This window comes from Saccopteryx bilineata, chromosome 4, assembly GCF_036850765.1.
Source record: "Saccopteryx bilineata isolate mSacBil1 chromosome 4, mSacBil1_pri_phased_curated, whole genome shotgun sequence".
Taxonomy (NCBI): Eukaryota; Metazoa; Chordata; class Mammalia; order Chiroptera; family Emballonuridae; genus Saccopteryx; species Saccopteryx bilineata.
Genome location: NC_089493.1, coordinates 78,216,577 through 78,238,077, shown reverse-complemented (window position 1 = coordinate 78,238,077; position 21,501 = coordinate 78,216,577). Strand labels below are relative to the sequence as shown.

The 21,501-nt window shown below is 39.8% G+C and overlaps 1 protein-coding gene and 1 pseudogene across 3 annotated transcripts in view; one reads left to right on the top strand and one right to left on the bottom strand.

The window, feature by feature from the left end:
- The window catches only part of UBR1 (ubiquitin protein ligase E3 component n-recognin 1), a 181,514-nt gene that overhangs the window by 22,086 nt on the left and 137,927 nt on the right, over positions 1-21,501 (bottom strand). For all 3 annotated transcript variants that reach the window (XR_010731307.1, XM_066276885.1, XM_066276886.1), the window contains exons 38-43: positions 21,422-21,489; positions 19,308-19,458; positions 18,806-18,893; positions 6,509-6,642; positions 4,447-4,555; positions 1,590-1,646 (exon numbers count right to left, since the gene is read on the bottom strand). Coding sequence is in view for 2 of the 3 variants with exons in the window: in XM_066276885.1 (XP_066132982.1) it covers positions 1,590-1,646; positions 4,447-4,555; positions 6,509-6,642; positions 18,806-18,893; positions 19,308-19,458; positions 21,422-21,489 (607 nt within the window). In the remaining variant the exon portion in view is untranslated. The remainder of the gene's footprint in view (positions 1-1,589; positions 1,647-4,446; positions 4,556-6,508; positions 6,643-18,805; positions 18,894-19,307; positions 19,459-21,421; positions 21,490-21,501) is intronic.
- On the top strand, positions 14,296-14,944 carry LOC136333913 (complex I assembly factor TMEM126B, mitochondrial pseudogene; annotated as a pseudogene).

The window sequence follows — 21,501 nt, the reverse complement described above, 5'->3', positions numbered from 1 at the left end:
AGTCTAAGGACATGCTGGGTCCAAAGTGATTAAATAAGATTTTCTTAATAAATATTTCTTAAACAAAAATAAGTAAATGTGAAGGGAAACCACTATTCAACTTGACTGTCTATAGCAGCGCAGTCTAAACAGTATATGAAACCTCAGCACGTGCAAGGTCCAAAATGAATTTTAAAAATATAAATAACAGCCTGACCAGGTGGTGGAACAGTGGATAGATCATCGGACTGGGAGGCAGAGGACACAGGTTTGAGACCTCGAGGTCACCAGCTTGAGCACTGGCTCATCTGGTTTGAGCAAAGCTCACCAGCATGAGCCCAAGGTCGCTGGCTGGAGCAGGGGGTCACTTGGTCTTCTGTAACCCCACATTCAAGGCACATATGAGAAAGCAATCAATGAACAACTAAGGTGTCTCAACGAAGAATTGATGTTTCTCATCTCTCTCCCTAACTGTCTGTCTGTCCCTCTCTCCCCCTCTCTCTGTCACACACACACCAAAAAAACCATAAATAACATAATTGTATACAATTTTTGAATAAAAATTAAACAATGTACTTAATACAAGCCAGGCCCTGGAAGGGGAATACACAGAAGATAAGTATGCAGTTCTAGCCCTAGCTGAGTTTACTGCTTAAAGATGTGGTTGCTGGCAGGTATACACGCACACGTTAGCACACACAAGATGACATTAATTAGGGTCGGCTTCTGGAAGGAAGTGATATTTGAATTGGCCCTTGAGTAAGACTGAGGGCCATAACTTAAGGGAGGTAGGAGAGCTAAGGAAAAGTTTTGCTGGGTAGTCTTTTTTTTTAAAGCATTTTAATTTTAATTTATCTATTTAGTGACAGAGACAGAGAGAGGGATAGACAGGAGAGAGATGAGAAGCATCAATTCTTTGTTGTGACACCTTAGTTGTTCATTCATTGTTTTCTCATATATGCCTTGATGGGGTTGGGGGGGATGTTGCTACAGCTGACCGAGTGACCCCTTGCTCGAGCCAGTGACCTTGGGCTCAAGCTGGCGACCTCAGGGTCTCGAACCTGGGTCCTCCACATCCCAGTCTGACATTCTATCCACTGCACCACTACCTGGTCAGGCTCGCTAGGTAGTTGTGAAGCATAAAAATAGGAAGGGAGGAAGAAGGAAATCTACTGCTCACAAAAATTAGGAGGTATTTTAAAATGAATATAAAGTGATAAAATATTTTCTAATTTTTGTGAGCAGTGTAGTTCTATTTATATCTTCCTGTTTTCTCAAAGGAAAAAAGTAGAATATAGAAATACTGTCACTACTCTCTGATTTGAATATACCAGCAGCTCAAAGATGCCATCTCTTCTTTTGTCTTTTAATAGGATTGCACTCACTTAAGGAAGAGGAACTAGTGACATCAAACTACTTGGGAAAAGCATATGTCTTTTAAAAGCATAGCCATTCCAAGAAAAAAAACAAATGTAGGAAGAATCTGATTTCTTGCAAAGACCAAACAGAAGTGTAGGAAACAATGCATTGAGTGATAATAAAGAAGACAATATTAGAAAGTATGCACAATTTGTAGATCTTGGGTTAAAGGATTGAAAAGTAAAACCAACCTGACTACCATGCTTTTTTGCTTCAAACAGTTTAATAAGGCAGGATCTGCACACCACCTATATGAAGAGCCAAGAGAAAAAGCAAATGAATCATCACAACTTCCATACAATATACATCATCAAGTTATTCTTTCCAAATCTTTTGTCTTGTCTTTCCAAGTTACTTCCCCCAGATTTCTTTTATCTTATATCTTGCCCCTTTCTCTCTTACAATGTTTGTATCTTCCTATTTATTTCCCTCCTTTTTATTTCTCTTTTAAAGGGTTTATCAATCAAGGTCCTACTAGAAAAGCAAAACCATTCTGAATAGTTCAACCAGGAATTGGTAGTAAAAGTCAGAGAAGGGCTGAGAAGCAAACCAGGAGACAAAAAGGCAAGGCAACCCAGTGACTAGGTAATAACAGGAAGCTCCCACATCTCCCAGGCTGGAGGAAAAGAAAATACATATGGAATTACTGAAGCTCAGGGGCTAGGGTCACCAATAGATACTGGAACCACAGCAGCCTTGTCTGGTAGGAACTAGAGCAGGGGTCGGGAACCTATCGCCTGCGAGCCAGATGTGGCTCTTTTGATGGCTGCATCTGGCTCGCAGGCAAATCTTTAATAAAAAAAATAATAACGTAACGTTAAAAATATAAAACATTCTCGTGTATTACAATCCATTCATTTCCTACTGCTCATGCTCATGGTTGCGGGTGGCTGGAGCCAATCACAGCTGTCCTCCGGGACAACACCAAATTTTTTTTTTTTTTTTTTTTTTTTTTTAATTTTTCTGAAGCTGGAAACAGGGAGAGACAGTCAGACAGACTCCCGCATGCGCCCGACCGGGATCCACCCGGCACGCCCACCAGGGGCGGTGCTCTGCCCCCCAGGGGGCGATGCTCTGCCCATCCTGGGCGTCGCCATATTGCAACCAGAGCCACTCTAGCGCCTGAGGCAGAGGCCACAGAGCCATGCCCAGCGCCCGGGACATCTTTGCTCCAATGGAGCCTTGGCTGCGGGAGGGGAAGAGAGAGACAGTGAGGAAAGTGCGGCGGAGGGGTGGAGAAGCAAATGGGCGCTTCTCCTATGTGCCCTGGCCGGGAATCGAACCCGGGTCCTCCGCACGCTAGGCCGACGCTCTACCGCTGAGCCAACCGGCCAGGGCAACACCAAATTTTTATTGGATAATGCATAACGTACACGGGTCGTTGTATGCCTCCCACGGAATTACATTTTAAAATATGTGGCGTTCATGGCTCTCTCAGCCAAAAAGGTTCCCGACCTCTGAACTAGAGCCACAGCAGAGCTATAGACACAGGCAGAGATATTGCACATGAAAGGGAGAGGAGATCTAAGCACTTAGGCTTCTCCCATCCCCCTGGCTTCCAATATTCTGCCAGTGTCTCCCACTGGCTGGACATAGGCCAAAGCCAACTGACAAGTGAAGGCAGACTTGGGAAGGCCTGCAGGGGTCGTCAGTCTCCTGCACTACAGAGCACAGGATGAGGAAAGTCTTTGAGGTAAGCAGGGCCAGGAATGGTACAAGGGAAAGGACTTTCTGTTTCAAGGTTTAAACTTTTTATCACTTGACTATACTAGAATTAGTAAGTTCAAAACATATCAGTTCCAAGAATATAAAAGATTAGCACACCCCACTGTGATTATTATACTTTACATAAAGCATAATACTGATTTTTTTTGACCCATTTTGATTAATTTTTAACACACTGGAGTCAGAATACCTCATGAGAAATGAGGAAACACAGAAAAGAACCTAACAGAAGAGAGAAGAGTGCAAGGAAAGGTGTCAGAAGACAGGCAGACATCTACACAAATCCTGACATGAGCACGAAGGGGAAAAACAGTGACTAAAGAAAAAGGCAGACAATTGAAGAGATTAAAGGAAGTCATAGGGAAATAAAGTAAGAGTAACACAATGAGAATTGATTATAAAAATACAGCAAAGATAAGGGTAAGGAGACTGGAGGATAGGAGGGTAAAGAGTAATCAGGAAGGCCAGTAAGTTAGAAAAAGTTTTTCTGAAAGACACATTTATCCCTGGGAAGTTAACTGATACGTCTTTCATCTTTTGACTTTTTTTCCTCCTCAGTCACCCTCCTGAGATGTGTACTACCATGTGAAATGTGCTGGGGTTTTTTTTGTATTTTTCTGAAGCTGGAAACGGAGAGAGACAGTCAGACAGACTCCCGCATGCACCCGACTGGGATCTACCCGGCACGCCCACCAGGGGGCGATGCTCTGCCCCTCCGGGGTCTTGCTTTGTTGCGACCAGAGCCACTCTAGTGCCTGGGGCAGAGGCCAAGGAGCCATCCCCAGCGCCCGGGCCATCTTTGCTCCTCGGCTGCGGGAGGGGAAGAGAGAGACAGAGAGGAAGGAGAGGGGGAGGGGTGGAGAAGCAGATGGGCGCTTCTCCTGTGAGCCTTGGCCGGAAATCGAACCCGGGACTTCTGCACGCCAGGCCGATGCTCTACCACTGAGCCAACCGGCCAGGGCCTGAAATGTGCTGTTTTTGATATAGCCCCAAGTGAGGTTCTTTTGATACTTGTGACTTTATGGCTGATGACAACATGACTTTTACCATCATGCCCTCTACCCTCCAATTTAAAACTGGGATGATGAGAAAGTAACTCCTGGGAAAATCAGTGAAATGTTAGCATTGTGTAGAAAAAGCAGAAATTCCACCTGCCCATGTCTATAGTCTTATCCCCAATTCCTTCAGTGGGTGAATTAGGAATCTCATATTTTTGCCATCCCCTTTATTCAATGTTAATGAATGTAAAAGCTAGCAGTAATTTTAATTTAAAATTTCCAAACTGTATAATAACTCAACAATGATATTTTTGTTTCATAGTACCTCTGGAGGAGGGGCTTTACAGTATGCCAATATTCTTGGAAAAGGAGGAACAAATTTGTTGGTAAAGATAGGTAGCTACAGAGAGCACTGTACTCTCCTTCGGCAGAATCTGCAAGAGAATAAAAATATATTTAATAAGCACATTATTCTTACCTGGTCAACCTGTTAATGGAGTTTCTTTGTTGTTTATATTCATTTCTAAACCCCTTTACATACAATAGATCATATTTTGTACTCGATAAAACTGTAGGTGGCAAATAAGCTATAATAATCCTTGTAAAACATAAATCTGATTGAGTCATTCTCCTGATCAGATGTCTCCAATGTCAAACCACCACATGATATAAAATACAAAGTCCTTATTGTGGCATAAAGGCGCCATATGACCTGCCCCTGGATGCCTCCTGGATCTCATTTCCTACCACCTTCCCCTTGTTCATTCTGTTTCAGTCACACTCTTTCTAAAATATTTATTGATTTTAGTGAGAGAGGAAAGGAGAGAAAGAGAGAGACAGACAGACAGACAGGAACATCAATCTGTTCTTGTATGTGCCCTGACCAGGAATCAAACTGGCAACCTCTGCGCTTTAGGACAGTGCTCTGACCACCCGGGCTATCCAGCCAGGGCCACACTCTTTACTATTCTTTGACTACATCAAGCAAAGCCTTTGCATTTATTGCTCTTGATGCATAGAAATATTCTTCCTTCAACTCTCTGTCCAGTTCAACCTAGTTTTCCTTTTTCGATGTCTTGTTGCTCAGTGTCTCCTCACAGAAAACCCTTTCCTATCAAAAAAATTCTCTATTTCCATGACCTGCTATAATTTTCTTTGCAGCAATCACCATTTGAAATAGCTATTTATATGTCATTATATTTAGCCCTCTCTCAAAAGAAGGGACTTTACCTGCCATATTACAGCACTGAGCAGATAAATAAATATGTGATTTTTTTTTTTTTTGTATTTTTCTGAAGCTGGAAACAGGGAGAGACAGTCAGACAGACTCCCACATGCGCCTGACCGGGATCCACCTGGCACGCCCACCAGGGGCAACGCTCTGCCCACCAGGGGGCGATGCTATGCCCCTCTGGGGTGTCGCCCTGTCGTGACCAGAGCCACTCTAGCGCCTGGGGCAGAGGCCAAGGAGCCATTCCCAGCGCCTGGGCCATCCTTGCTCCAATGGAGCCTTGGCTGCGGGAGGGGAAGAGAGAGACAGAGAGGAAGGAGGGGGGTGGGGGTGGGGAAGCAGATGGGCGCTTCTCCTGTGTGCCCTGGCTGGGAATTGAACCCGGGTCCCCCGCACGCCAGGCCGATGCTCTACCGCTGAGCCAACCGGCCAGGGCCAATATGTGATTTTTAAAGAATGCAAACAACACATCTGTAAGGGTAACTGCTTAGAAAGTAGCATCCTATTTTATATAGAATCAGGGTAAGCCTATGTCCAATAAACCCTGCTAAAGTGAGTTCAAGGTAAAGAAATTGAGAGCCAATAAAGCTGATCAGTTTAATATCAAAGGATAAAAGGAAGAATATATGAACAATTTTGGTGACTCTTCCAAAATCATACAAATATTCTGATTTTTACCCATACAAAGTCACAGGACACAAGGAGAAAGAAAATGACTCTGTTAGCTCTATATGGCCTTGGTTTGATACTACAATCCTTTCCCAGGAGAATCTTAATTCTTATATAATATAAACATATGTTCCACACTTAAATGACAGAGTGTGTGGTAAAATTTTCCTTCTAGCTAGCCAAACAGTTCTCTTCCCTAAGGGGCAACCAATGTTTCCAATTTCTTGTATATTCCATCCTATCAGTTATATTCTGCATGCAGGCATTTTCTGAGTTCAAGCACATTAACTATACATAGAAAGGAGCCATAGGTTTTGTAGATTATAAGGCTAATAATCTTGATTTTCGCCTGACCACTAACCTACACCAAGACAGGGACACAAACGTTCAGTGAAAGCTGATAAAAGAGGTGGGGAATAGAGAACTGGTTGAGGTATGTTCCCTATAGTCCCACTTTGCAGAGTTTTGATCATTTTTTTCTACTTACTAGTAAGCAGGTCTTCAGGTGGAGTTACTCCAAGTAAATAGTAGAAAAACAATGCAGCACAACGAAGATAAGGAGTGATGCCATTCTTCAACGAGACCCACAAATACCAACCAGGAATACCACATCCAATGTAGCTAAGAGGCAATAATTCCAGAACAGAACAGAATGAGACTAAAACCCTGATTTTAAAAACACCCCCTTTCAAAAACGTATCTAAGCATTTAAATATTTATCCATTTAATTTTTAAACATTTAAAACAAAATATTTAACTAGCTTTAGCTTCAATTTTAAATCTAATAATAATTCCCTAAAGAAAACCACAAATCCTGCATCTTTCACCATGTAGATTTTTAAGACAAAAGAGCTACTTTCTTCTTTTTCCTAAACCTTATAATAAAATAGGGAGCAGATATAGTAGTAACTAACCAAAGTAGTTAAGTTAGATAAAAAAAGTTAATACTTTCCTGATTTCTATATTACATTAACTGGTGATTTGTAGGGCAGTAAACTATCTATCCTACATGATACTTTAACAGTACGACACAAAGATTAAACCATAATGGTTACTTCAGTTAATAACAATGTATTAATACTGGTTTATCAAATGTACCACACTAATGCAAGATGTAAAGAATAGGAGAAATTTGTAGAGAAAGGGAACAAATGGGAACTCTGTACTTTCTGATCAGTTTTTCTGTAAACCTAAAACAGCTCTAGAAAATAGTCTATTAACATAAAAATAAACACAAACACACAAATTCAGAAAGTAAAGTTAAAAAAAACTTATGATAACAAAGGGGAACTTGGCAGCAGGTGAAGCTCAGCAGATCACTCTTATACTTTTGTTTCAAACTCTGCATTGCCAATATATTTCACATATTACTCATACCAATCTTAAAAAATCTATAATTAATTAAGTGTATCAACTGTATGGGTTGCTTTAAAAGGACAACATATTTTCTACATTTATTTAAATTCTAAATGCTGCCATTTGTTAGAATTCTATCATCCTATGTCTATATTCCCACAATAGTTTGCAAGAGTAAACATGTACCAAAACTTCCTTCAGTCTTAGAAACAAATAAACGGCTATTACTCCAAAAGCCCTTAACATATGTTTAAAAATTAGATCTGAAGGGTTAACTCCACTCTCAAAAGGGGCAACAGCTTTCAAGACTCACATACAACTGGAGGGTAAATACAACCTACAGGAAACATTCCTTAAAAAAGGAGCTCAGATGGCCTGGCTGTTAGTTTTACTGAGCTCACCTTCTTCATAAAGTTACTGTAACAAATTTGTGAGTCAGGGCAGAGCTAGCTAATACACAGACAAAAATGGCCATACAAAGAAATATGCCCCAAATGTATCAAGAGAAATCCCCAGAAAAATAATGAAATTAAATGGAAGCAACCAAACTACCAGATGCAGTGTGTATTTATTTGTTTGTTTATTTTGTTGATTTCAGAGAGAGGAAGGGAGAGAGCAGGAGAGAGACAGGAACATCTGTTCCTGTATGTGCCCTGATCTGGTATTGAACTAGCAACCTCTGAGCTTCAGGATGATGCTCTAACCAACTGAGCTATCTCTAGCCAGGGCCAGACACAGAGTTTAAAATAGTGGTTATTAGAAGGCTCAAGAATCTTAGAGTAAGAATGGATGATCTCAGCAAGAACATAAATAAAGATATAGTTAGCATTAAAAAGGACATTGAAACCATAAAAAAAAAAAAGAACCAGTCAGAAATAGAATATTTGAAATGAAGACTGCACTAGCGGAATCAACAGTAGGTTGGATGAAGCAGAAGATCGAATCAGTGATTGAGAGGATAAGAAAAACGAAAGCACAGAAGCAGAGCAGCAAAAGAAAAGAGGCTCAAGAAGGCTGAGGAAACTCTAAGAGAGCTCTGTGGCAACATGAAGCAAAACAACATCCGTATCATAGAGGTTCCTAAAGGAGAAGAGAATAAACAAAGGATAGAGAACTTGTTTGAAGAAATCAAAGCTGAAAACTTCCCTAAATTGATGAAGGAAACAGTCACACAAATTCAAGAAGCACAGAGAATCCCATTAAAGATGACCCAAAGAGGCCCACATCAAGACATATAATTAAAATGCCAAAGGTAAGAGACAAAGAAAGACAAAGCCCCCATAAGGCTGACATCTGACTTTTCAACAGAAACAATTAGGCCAGAAGGGATTGGCAAGAAATATTCAAAGTGATGCAAAACAAGAACCTACATCCAAGACTACTCTATCCAGCAAAGCTATCACATAAAATTGAAGGAAAAATAAAAAGCTTCCCAGACAAAAAAAGGCTTGAGGAGTTCATTACCACTAAACCCGTACTAAAAGAAATGTTAAAGGGTCTGAATAAAGAAGAGGAAAGAAAAATACAAGTTGAGAAAAGAAAATTATAGGTTTAAAGAATAAAATGGCAATAAATAAGCATATATCAATGATAAATGTAAAAGAATTAAATGCTCCAATCAAAAGACACAGGATAGGCCTGACCTGTGGTGGTGCAGTGGATAAAGCGTCGACCTGGAAATGCTGAGGTCGCTGGTTCGAAACCCTGGGCTTGCCTGGTCAAGGCACATATGGGAGTTGATGCTTCCAGCTCCTCCCCCCTTCTCTCTCTCTCTCTCTCTCTCTCTCTCTCTGTCTCTCCTGTCTCTCCCTCTCCTCTCTAAAATGAATAAATAAACATAAAAAAAAAAAAGACACAGGATAATGGCATAGATAAGAAAACAAGACCCGTAAATATGCTGTCTACAAGAGACCTACTTCAGAACAAAAGATACACATAGACTGGAATTGGAAGGAATGGGAAAAAAATATTGCATGCAAATGGAATGAAAAGAAAGCTGGGACAGCAATACTTATATCTGACAAAATAGCCTTTAAAACAAAGTATCGTAAGGGACAAAGGTCACTACATAATGATAAAGGGAGCTATGCAACAGGAGGATATAACCATTGTAAATATTTATGCACCCAATATAGGAGCACCTAAAGATATAAAGCAGATTTTGATGGACATAAAGGCGAGATAGACAGCAATACAGTAATAGGGGACTTTAACAACCTACAACCTCAATGGGTAGATCCTGAGATAGAAAATCAACAAAGAAACAGCGGCCTTAAATGACACACTGAATCAACTGGATTTAATTGATATCTTCAGAACATTTCAACTCAGAGCAACTGAATAGACATTCTTTCAAGTACTCATGGTACATTTTCTAGGAGAGACCATATGTTAGGACATAAAACAAGTCTCAATAAATTTAAGAAAACTGAAATCACATCAAGCATCTTCTCTGACCACAATGGCATGAAAGTAGTAATCAACTACAATAGAAAAAATGGAAAACATTCCAACACTTGGAGGTTAAATAGCATGTTATTAAACAACAAATGGATTAACAATGAGATCAAGGAAGAAATAAAAAATTCCTTGAAACAAATGAAAATGAACATACAACAACTCCAAATCTATGGGACACAGCAAAAGCAGTCCCAAGAGGGAAGTTCACAGCATTACAGGAATACTTTAAGAAGAAAAAGCTCAAATAAACAATCTAACTCTGCACCTAAAAGAACTAGAAAAAAGAACAAAAAAACAAATCTCAGAGGAAGTAGAAGAGAGGAAATAATAAAAATTAGAGTGGAAATAAATGACATAGAGCTAAAAAAAAATTCAAAAGATCAATGAAACCAAGAGTTGATTCATTTAAAAAATAAACCAGATTGATGAATCTTTAACCAGACTCATCGATAAAAAAAAGAGAAAAGAACCCAGATAAATAAAATTGGAACTAAAAGAGAAGTAACAACTGACGTCACAGAAATACAAAGGATTGTAAAAAAATATTCTGAAGATTTATATGCCAAAAAATTGGACAATCAGGTGAAATGGATTAATTCCTAGAAACATACAATCTTCCAAACTGAATCTGGAAGATTAAGAGAACTAGAGCAGACTGATTACAACAAATGCAATTAAAACAGTTATCAAAAAACTCTCAGCCTGGGATGTAGAGGACCCAGGTTATAAACCCTGAGGTTGCTAGCTTTAGCGCAGGGTCGCTAGCTTGATGTAGAAGGTTGCTGACTCGATCAAGAGGTGACTCACTCTGTTGTAGCCCCTGCTCCCCTCAAGGCACACATGAGAAAGCAATCTGGAGAGCAACCCAAGATGGCCGACATGCAGGATCGGGTGTTGGATAAGGAGAAGATGATTCTGGATTGCCTGTAGCTCCAAGAGGTTGCTGAGGGTCAGTCAAAAGCGGTGACTCCCACTGGTCTTCGCCAGTTACCGGCCTGTGAGTTCCAGGGCCGGTACATCCAGTGGCCAGATACAAAGCATCAGCTCAAGACCTAACAACCATAGTTAGAGTGGTATCTTAAGGAAAGGCTCCTCACACCTGACCCAGCTAAGGCATAGAAAACGTTGTCACAAACAGCAAAAAGAGCAGTAGCAGCAGACAAGTAGCCCACAGCGAATTACAAACAGCTGAAGCCATCCCAGGAAGATTTAGAAATGACACAACTGAAAGCTGGAGTCAGACAACACCAACCGTATACTCAGCTACACAAACAACATATTTGAAGGAGCAGTCTATATCAAGACAAAATGGGAAGACAGGGAAGTGCAATTCAAATGAATCAACTAGAGGAATCCCCAGAAAAAGAATTGAATGGAATGGAAATAACTAAGATGCCAGATGTAGAGTTTAGAATAATGACTGTGAGGATGCTCAAGGATCTTAGAGCAACCACAGATAGACAACATGAGCACCTAAACAATGAGATATCTGGCATCAAAAAGGACACTGAAATCATAAAAAGAATCAGAAATGATAAACACAATATCAGAAATGAAGACTACATTGACTACACTACAAGGAATGAAAAGCAGGCGGGATGAAAAAGAGGACTGAATCAGCAATTTAGAGGACAAGATAAGCAAAATCATGGAAGCAGAACAGCAAAAGAAAAAGAGGATCAAAATGTCTGAGAAAACTCTAAGGGAGCTCTGTTACAATAGGAAGAGAAACAACATCTGCATTATAGGAGTTCCTGAAGGAGAAGAGAAAGAACAAGGGATAGAGAACCTGACTGAAGAAATCATAGCTAAAAATGTCCCAAAATTGATGCAGGAAAAAGTCACACAAATTCAAGAAGCACAGAAAATCCCATTAAAAAAGAAACCCAAATAAACCTAAACGAAGGCACATCATAATTACAAAACCAAAGCTAAGAAATAAAGAATACTAAAAGCTGCAAGAGAAAAGCAGTCAATCACCTACAAAAGAGACCCCAAAAGGATGACATCTGACTTCTCAACAAAAACACTTGAGGTGAGAAGGGAATGGCAAGAAATATTCAAATTAATGCAGAACAAAATCCTAAAACCAAGACTTCTTTATCCAGCAAGGCTATCATTTAAAATAGGAGATATAAAAGGCTTCCTGTAAAAAAAAACAAAAAACAAACAAACAAACAAACAAAAAAAAACCCTCAAGGAATTTACTACAATCAAACCAATGATGTAAGAAATGTTAACGGTCCCGTTGTAAACAGAACAAGGGGGGGGGGGAATCTAGTAAAGAGGAATGTAGAGTTAAGATTTTAGAAATGCATCCAAATTTAAAAAGAAGAAGTAAAACTATCATTACTTGCTGATGACATGATACTGTACATAGAAAACCCTAAAGTCTCAGTAAAAAAAACTACTGGACCAAATAAATAAATTCAGCAAGGTGGCAGGATATAAAATTAATATTCAAAAACCAGTGGCATTTTTATACACCAACAATGAACTGTCCGAAAGAGAAATTAAGAAAACAATCCCCTTTACTACTGCAACAACAACAAAGAAAGTACCTAGCTGTAAATTTAACCAAGGAGGTTAAAGACTTGTACTCAGAAAATTGTAAAACATTGATAAGAGAAATCAAGGAACATAATTGAACCAAAAATGGGCAAAAGAAATGAATAGACACTTCAGAGAGGACATTCAGATGGCCAATAGGAAAAAGAAAAAATGTTCAACATCACTAATCATTAGAGAAATGCAAATTAAAACCACAATGAGGTATCACCTCACACCAGTCAGAATGACACATTAACAAAACAAAACATAATAAATGCTGGTGAGAATGCAGACTGGTGCAACCACTGGAAAATATGGAGATTCCTCAAAAAATTAAAAATGGCCTGACCTGTGGTGGCGCAGTGGATAAAGCGTCGACCTGGAAATGCTGAGGTCGCTGGTTCAAAACCCTGGGCTTGCCTGGTCAAGACACATATGGGAGTTGATGCTTCCAGCTCCTCCCCCCTTCTCTCTCTCTGTCTCTCTCTCTCTCCCTCTCTCTCTCCTCTCTAAAAATGAATAAAGAAGAAAAAAAAAAAATTAAAAATGGAACTGCCTTTTGATCCAGCCATCCCACTTTTAGGAATATATACTAAGAACACCAAATCACTGATTCAAAAGAAGAAATGCGCCCTTATGTTTATGGCAGCATTGTTTACAATAATGAAGATCTGGATACAGCCCAAGTGTCTTTCAGTGGACGAGTGGATTAAAAAGCTGAACTACATATACACATGGAGTACTATGGGGCCATGAAAAAGAAGGGAATACTACCTTTTGCGACAACATGGATGGACCTGGAAACTATTATGTTAAGTGACATAAGCCAGGCAAGAAATAAAAATATCATATGACTTCACTCATATGAGGAATCCAATGAACAATGTGAACTGAGGAACAGAATAGAGGCAGAGGAGGGATCAAAGGGACCAGTGGGAAAGCGGACAGAGGGAAAGGGAATGAGAGGATGAGATCAGAGAAGGGAAAGAGCTTGGTGAAATTATATATACATAACAGCATTATAGAGAGCAGAAGAATAAAGTGTCGACCTGGAAATGCTGAGGTCGCCGGTTCGAAACCCTAGGCTTGCCTGGGTCAAGGCACATAATGGGAGTTGATGCTTCCAGCTCCTCCCCCCTTCCCTCTCTCTGTCTCTCCTCTCTCTCTCTCTCTCTCTCTGTCTCTGTCTCTCTCTCTCCTCTCTAAAATGAATAAAAAAAATTAGAGAGCAGAAGAGCAAATCCTGGAGGAAAGTGAAGAGGGTGTTAGGGGAAGGGGGCAAGAAGGATGTTGAGGGGAATTCAAGGGTGCGGGAGGATGTATTCGGTGGGACACTTGAATCTATGTAAATACAATAAATTTAAATCAATAAAAAAATAAGAAATAAAAAAAAAAGAGAAAGCAATCTGAATAGCTAAGTTGCTGCAATGATGAATTGAGGCTTCTCATTTCTCTCCCTTTCTGTCTGTCTGTCCCTCTCTCTGACTCTCTTTCTATCTCTGTCAAAAAATTAAAAATAAAAAAATTTAAAAATTCCCAGCAAACAAAAGTCCTGGTCCAAATGGCTTCACAGGCGAATTTTACCAAACATTCAAACAAGAACTAATACTTATACTTCTCAAGCTATTCGAAAGAAATTCAAGAGGAGGGAAGAATTCCAAACTCATTTTATGAGGCATGCGTTATCCTAACTCCAAAACCAGGTAAAGGCACTACAAAGAAAGAAAACTATAGGCCGATATCCCTGATGAACACAGATGTTAAAATTATCAACAAAATACAATATTAGCAAACTGAACCCAGTGATACGTTAAAAAAATCATGCACCATGGTCAAGTGGGATTTATTCTGGAGAGACAAGGCTGGTACAATATTCGCAAATCAATAGACGCTATTTAGGCCCTCAAGATGGCAGTGCTCGGGTGGGAGGCTGGAGTTGATCTGACAGATAAAGGTGTGCTGCTGATGAAAGCTGGGGAAGTGCCCCAGGACATCAAGATGGCAACATATACACATGGTCAACCCAGTCCTTCTTTAAGAGATGCAATGTTCAGAAGATCGATGATCATCAAAATCATAGAAAAAAATTCAAATACTTTAGAAAAGTCTAAATTTATATGGAACAGTAGTCTTTGGAACAACAGCTAATTTCTCCCGAATGCTGGCTAATTTCATTTTCAGACACTACTTTAAGGTTAAACATGATGCTTTGAAGACATCTGCATCATTGACTATACTATAGTTGGTTACAAGCTCCTTGTCACAGGTGCTTTGTATTCAGGTAATATAAGCCAGGAAAACTGAGCTCTGAGAAGTTCACTGGTTGGCATAGGATGTGGTGTTTTATATTCCCTTGGTTTGGCTTTTTCCAAAAATGGACACCTAGCAGTAAAGTACCACACTGTTCCTCTGCCACCAAAAGGAAGAGTTTTACTTAATTAGGTGGTGCTTTCTCAAACAGAGGTAAAAGGAATACTGATTCCTCTAGTCTTTCAGATTCCTTGGAATATTAAATGGTATGTGACATTATGCAGTATTTGAAAGTATGTATATTTGAGAAAACTATACATGAAGAGTAACCAAAGAATGAATGAACTTTTTTTTTTTACAGAGATAGAGAGTGAGTCAGAGAGAGGGATAGACAGGGACAGACAGATAGGAACAGAGAGAGATGAGAAGCATCAATCATTAGTTTTTCATTGCGTGTTGCAACACCTTAGTTGTTCATTGATTGCCCTCTCATATGTGCCTTGACCGCGGGCCTTCAGCAGACCGAGTAACCCCTTGCTGGAGCCAGCGACCTTGGGTTCAAGCTGGTGGGCCTTTCCTCAAACCAGATGAGCCCGCACTCAAGCTGGCGACCTTGGGGCCTCGAACCCGGGTCCTCTGCATCCCAGTCTGACGCTCTATCCACTGCGCCACCGCCTGGTCAGGCTGAATGAACTTTTTTATGATAAGGACTCAGGTATTGCTGAAAGAGTTCAAGTAACTCTGGAGAGAGTTTGTTTCTATTCCTTTTGCCAGTATATAGCAGGTTCTCAAAAAATATTCAGTAATTCAATAAAAATAAAACAAAATAAATGTGATTTATTACATAAAAAAAATGAAGGATAAAAATCATATGATCATATCAATAGATGAAGAAAAACATCTGATAAAATCCAGCATCCATTTATGATCAAAACTCTGCAAAATGGGAATACAGGGAACATACCTCAACATAATAAAGGCCATCATTGACAAACCAAAAGTTAATATACTCAATGGGCAAAAATGAAAAGCAATCCCCTTGAGAGGAACAAGACAGGGGTGCCCCCCTTTCACCACTCTTATTTAGCATAGTTCTAGAAGTTCTAGCAACAGCAATCAGACAATAAGAAGAAATAAAAGGCATCTATATTGGAAAAGAAGAAGTAAAACTGTCATTATTAGCTGATGACATGATACTGTACATAGAAAACCCTAAAGTCTCTGTCGTCAAAAAACTACTAGAAAACAAAACAAAACAAAAACTACTAGACCTGATAAATGAATTTGGCAAAGTGGCAGACTATAAAATTAATATTCATAAATCAGTGGCATTTTTATACACTAATAATGCTCTGTCAGAAAGAGGAATTAAGGAAACAATCCAATTTCCTACTGCAACAACAAAAAAATAAAGTACTTAGAAATAAATTTAAATAAGGAAGTAAAACACTTGTACTTGGAAAATGAAATGACATTGAGAAAAGAAATCGAGGAAGATACAAACAAGTAGAAGCATATATCATGTTCATGGCTAGAAAGACAACATCATTAAAATGTCCATACTACACAAAGCAATCTATAGGTTCAATGCAATTCCTATTAAGAATACAAATGGATGCCTGACCAGGTGGTGGCGCAGTGGATAGAGCGTCGGACTGGGATGCGGAAGGACCCAGGTTCGAGACCCCGAGGTCGCCAGCTCGAGTGCGGGCTCATCTGGCTTGAGCAAAGAGCTCACCAGCTTAGACCCAAGGTCGCTGGATCCAGCAGGGGGTTACTCGGTCTGCTGAAGGCCCGCGGTCAAGGCACATGTGAGAAAGCAATCAATGAACAACTAAGAAGTCGCAACGCGCAACGAGAAACTGATGATTGATGCTTCTCATCTCTCTCCGTTCCTGTCTGTCTGTCCCTGTCTATCTCTGCCTCTGTTAAAAAAAAAAAAAAAAAAAAAAAAAAAGAATACAAATGGCATACTTCACAGATCTAGAACAAATATTCCAAAAATGTACATGGAACAAAAAAGAACCCAAACTGGCTCAGCAGTCTTGAAAATGAATAACAAAGTGGGAGGTATCAAACCCTTAAATCAAGCTATACTACAAGGCCATTGTAATCAAAACAGCCTGGTACTGGCGTAAGAACAGGCGTATAGATCAATGTAACAGAACAGAAAATCCAGAAGTAAATCCATGCCTTTACGGTCAATTAATGTTTGTCAAAGGAAGCAAGAATATAAAATGGAGTAAAGATAGTTTCTTTAATAAATAGTGTTGGGAAAACTGGACAGGTACATGCAATAAAAATGAAACTAGACCACCAACTTATGCCATTCACAAAACAAACTCAAAATGAATAAAAGATTTAAATATAAGTCATGAAATCTTAATAATCGTACAAGGAAACATAAGCAATAGACACTCAGACATCTCTTGCAGCAATATTCTTGCTGATATAGCTACTCAGGCAAGTGTAATAAAGGACAAAATAAACAAATGGGATCATATCAAACTAAAAATCTTTTCTATAGCAAAAGATACCATTAACAAAATAAAAAGACAGCCCACTCTATGGGAGAATATATTCATTGATGTGTCTGACAAGGGGTTAATAACCAAAATTTATAAAGAACTTATAAAATTCAATACCAGGAAGGTAAAGAATTCAATGAAAAATGGGCAAAGGACCTGAATAGACACTTATCCAGAGTACATACAACAATAAATTAAAAAAAAAAAACACAAAACACGGCCCTGGCTGGTTGGCTCAGCAGTAGAGAGTCGACCTGGCGTGTGGGGGACCCGGGTTCGATTCCCGGCCAGGGCACATAGGAGAAGTGCCCATTTGCTTCTCCACCCCCCACTCCTTCCTCTCTGTCTCTCTCTTCCCCTCCCGCAGCCAAGGCTCCATTGGCCAGGCGCTGGGGATGGCTCCTTGGCCTCTGCCCCAGGCGCTAGAGTAGCTCTGGTCGCGGTAGAGCAACGCCCCGGATGGGCAGAGCATCGCCTCCTGGTGGGCAGAGTGTCGCCCCTGGTGGGTGTGTCGGGTGGATCCCGGCCAGGCGCATGCAGGAGTCTGTCTGACTGTCTCTCCCCGTTTCCAGCTTCGGAAAAAAAAAAATACAAAAAACCCCCCAAAAAACCCAAAACAACAACAAAAAAACACAACATACAAATGGCCTATAGACATATGAAAAAATGCTCAACATCACTAATCATTAGAAAAATTCAAATTAAAACCACAATGATGTATCACCCCACACTTGCCAGAATGGTTTTCATTAACAAATCAACAAATAACAACTGCTGGCAAGGGTATGGAGAAAGGGGAACCCTCCTGCACTGCTGGTGGGAATGTAGACTCGTGTAGCTACTGAGGAAAACAGTATGGTGTTTTTTTCTCAAAAAATTAAAAATGGAATTGCCTATGACCCAGCTATCCCACTTCTAGGAATAGTTCCTAAGAATCCCAAAACACTAATTCAAAAGATATGCACCCCTATGTTCACTGGAGCATTGTTTACAATAGCCAAGATCTGGAAAAAGCCCAAGTGTCCATCGGTGGACGAGTAAATAAAAAAGCTGTGGCACATTTAAACAATGGAATACTATATGGCTGTCAAAAAGAAAGAAATATTATGCTAAGTGAAATAAGCCAGGCAGAGAAAGACATATACTATACAATGTCACTTACATGTGGAATCTAATGAACATAATAAACTGAGCAACAAAATAGAAGCAGAGGCAGGGTTACAGGGAACAGATGGACAGCTGTCAGAGAGAAGGGGGTAAAGGGCATGAAAGAAGGTGAAGGGATTTGCCAAAATTATATATACATAACACACAGATATAGACAACAGTATAGCTATAGCCAGAGGGAAAGGGGGAGTGCACGTAGGGGGAGAGTGGGCAAAGGGGGGGGGAATGAGGGTGTAAAGAGACTTTGCATGGGGCAACGGGGAGCACAATGTAGTACGTAGAGGGTGTTATATCAAGTGGGACAACTGAGACCATGTGAACACATTAATTAAAAATAAAAAATTTAAATTAAAAAAACTAGAAAAATTAGAATAAAAATGGTTTGAAAGTTATACTGCCAAACAACTGAACAAGATGTGGAATTATTAAAACAATACAGAACTAGATTAAACTAATGGGCTTCTACTACTCACCCATTTGTATATTGAGAAACTTCTGCCAAAAAAGAAGATGCAGAATGAGCTTCTTCACTGTCTTCTTGAACCTGAACATGGGGGAGGTCTGAAAAAGAAATTCTGAAAGATAAATCTATAAACTGGTTATTCAAGTTATAAACTGTACCTCAATTTCATAATTACAGGATAATAAATAATGTCTATTTAGTTGAGGTTCTTTCCCATCTAAATAGATGATTCTGATATTAAAAACTATTAGGTAAACTTTATCAGTATATTACCTGGAGAAACAAATAGAGCAAAATCACAGCCTTGCTAAACATGAATATTTAATAAATATTTATTATATAATAATTTATAATTATATATAAACAGCATCCATAAAGAAACAAATGAATAATCCTTCAACAACAGACATGATATAGAACTTGGCAATATATGATTAATCACAAGCACAATTAACCTTGTCAATAAATTATGAGAAAATGTTATTTACAGTAACAAATGATGAGAGCTTTACCTGTGTCTATGGTGAGAAGGATTTGCAGCATGTGTGCCATCGTGATCAAATGGAAGAGATAAAGGTTGTTGTAGGAAGAACTTACTGATGAAGGCTGGAGATCAACACTGTCATCCCAATACAAAGATGGGAATGCTAACACAGCGCCTACCTATCACAGAAAATAGACATCAACATAGGTAATAACAAAGACCAACACAAATTAATCTCATAACTAAATGTAAAGGGTACCATATGCTACACTGTATTTGTGGGATTTTTTAAAAAAATAACCATCTTATTTTTCCTAACTATTCAACAAAAATCTTAGAATATAATGTAACACAGCCTTGACCAGGCAGTGGCATGGTGGATAGAGCATTGGCTTGGGATGCTGAGGACCCAGGTTTGAAGCCCTGAGGTCGCTGGCTTGAGCAAATGGTCACTGGCTTGGCTGTGGCTCCCCAGTCAAGGCACATATGAGAAAGCAATCAATGAACAACTAAAGTGATGCTTTGAAGAATTGATGTTTCTCATCTCATCTCTCTCCTTTCCTGTCTGTCTGTTCCTATCCGTCCCTCTCTCAATTTCTATGTCCCTCTCGCTTAAGAAAAATAAAAAAAGAAAAAAAAAAGATTATAATGTACCACAAACACAGGACAAAAGTCATCACCAAACAGAGTATCCCTTTGCTAGGTCTACTTATTCTAGTTCTAAGTAGGTGCCTCAACTCCGTGGAGTTCAGAAGATTCAATATTACAATCATTTGGGGAGCTCTTACAATAACATTGATAATATATACAGGCCCAACCCCAGTACAATCAAATCAAAATCTCAGGGTTAGGGCCCAGTTTACTAACATTCTTTTCAAAGTTCCCCAAAGAGATACCAAAATACAGGGTTAATAACCGCTGGGCAGAATCCTGGACAATGAGAAATGATGATACTGGCTAACACAAACTGCAGGCTTCCAATCTCACCACTGCTCTCCCTGGAGAGCTTGTTTTGAAGAAATGGGATTACAGGAATGGAAAGTTCTAGAAACTCACAAGGGGTTGGGGGTTGAAGGGATTGACTAAAAAAAAAAACAAAAAGAAAAAACTCAAAGACATGGACAACAGTGTGGTGATTACAGGAGGGAGAGGGGGGTGAGGAGAGGTGGAGGAGGGTATGGGGGGGGTTAACAGTGATTTAAGAAAACTTGACTTGGGGTGGTGAACACACAATGCAATGTACAGATGACGTTGTGGAACTGTACACCTGAAACCTGTATAATTTTGTAAACCAGTGTCACCCCAATAAATTCAACAAAAATAAAAAGAAAAGAATTTCAAAAAACAGTTGCTACCCATCCATAGGGTTTTAGGGAAAGCCTAGCTGTGTCCATGGCTGGTCCCTATCACCAAATAACTAATAATTTTAAGATAGCTAATGCTGTCATTCACTGCTTATCATGTAAATGAGTTAAGAAAATGGAGAGGCAAAACACTATATATATGACATTAGAAAAAGTCTGCTCCTATAGACACAAATTATAATCAAATAACCATGACAATTAACCAAGACCTATCACAAAGAAAATGGTAAATGGGCTTTCATTTTTAAAGTGATTTTGATGGTCTCAGTCAAATCTGTATCTACTTGTTAACATAATCTGAACACCAATAATTCAAAATCTTGAACAAAGAGCACAAATTTTTTTTTAAATTTAATCACTTCTGAAGCTGGAAACGGGGAGAGACAGCCAGACAGACTCCCGCATGCGCCCGACCAGGATCCACCCGGCACGCCCACCAGGGGCCAAGCTCCACCCACCAGGGGGCGATGCTCTGCCGCGACCAGAGCCACTCTAGCGCCTGGGGCAGAGGCCAAGGAGCCATCCCCAGCGCCCGGGCCATCTTTGCTCCAATGGAGCCTTGGCTGCGGGAGGGGAAGAGAGAGACAGAGAGGAAGGGGGGGGTGGAGAAGCAAATGGGCGCCCCTCCTGTGTGCCCTAACCCGGATCCCCCCCCCACGCCAGGCCGACACTCTACCGCTGAGCCAACCGGCCAGAGCCAAGAGCACAAATTTGAATGAGAAAAACACATGAATTATAAGCCCGAGTGGTTTTTAATAAAATTTTATTGAACACTTACCAAAACATGAAATAGATCTATAGATAGGAGACAAGGTGTATCTTCTGATTTTAGGTTAGGAAGAACAACTAAAATAAATA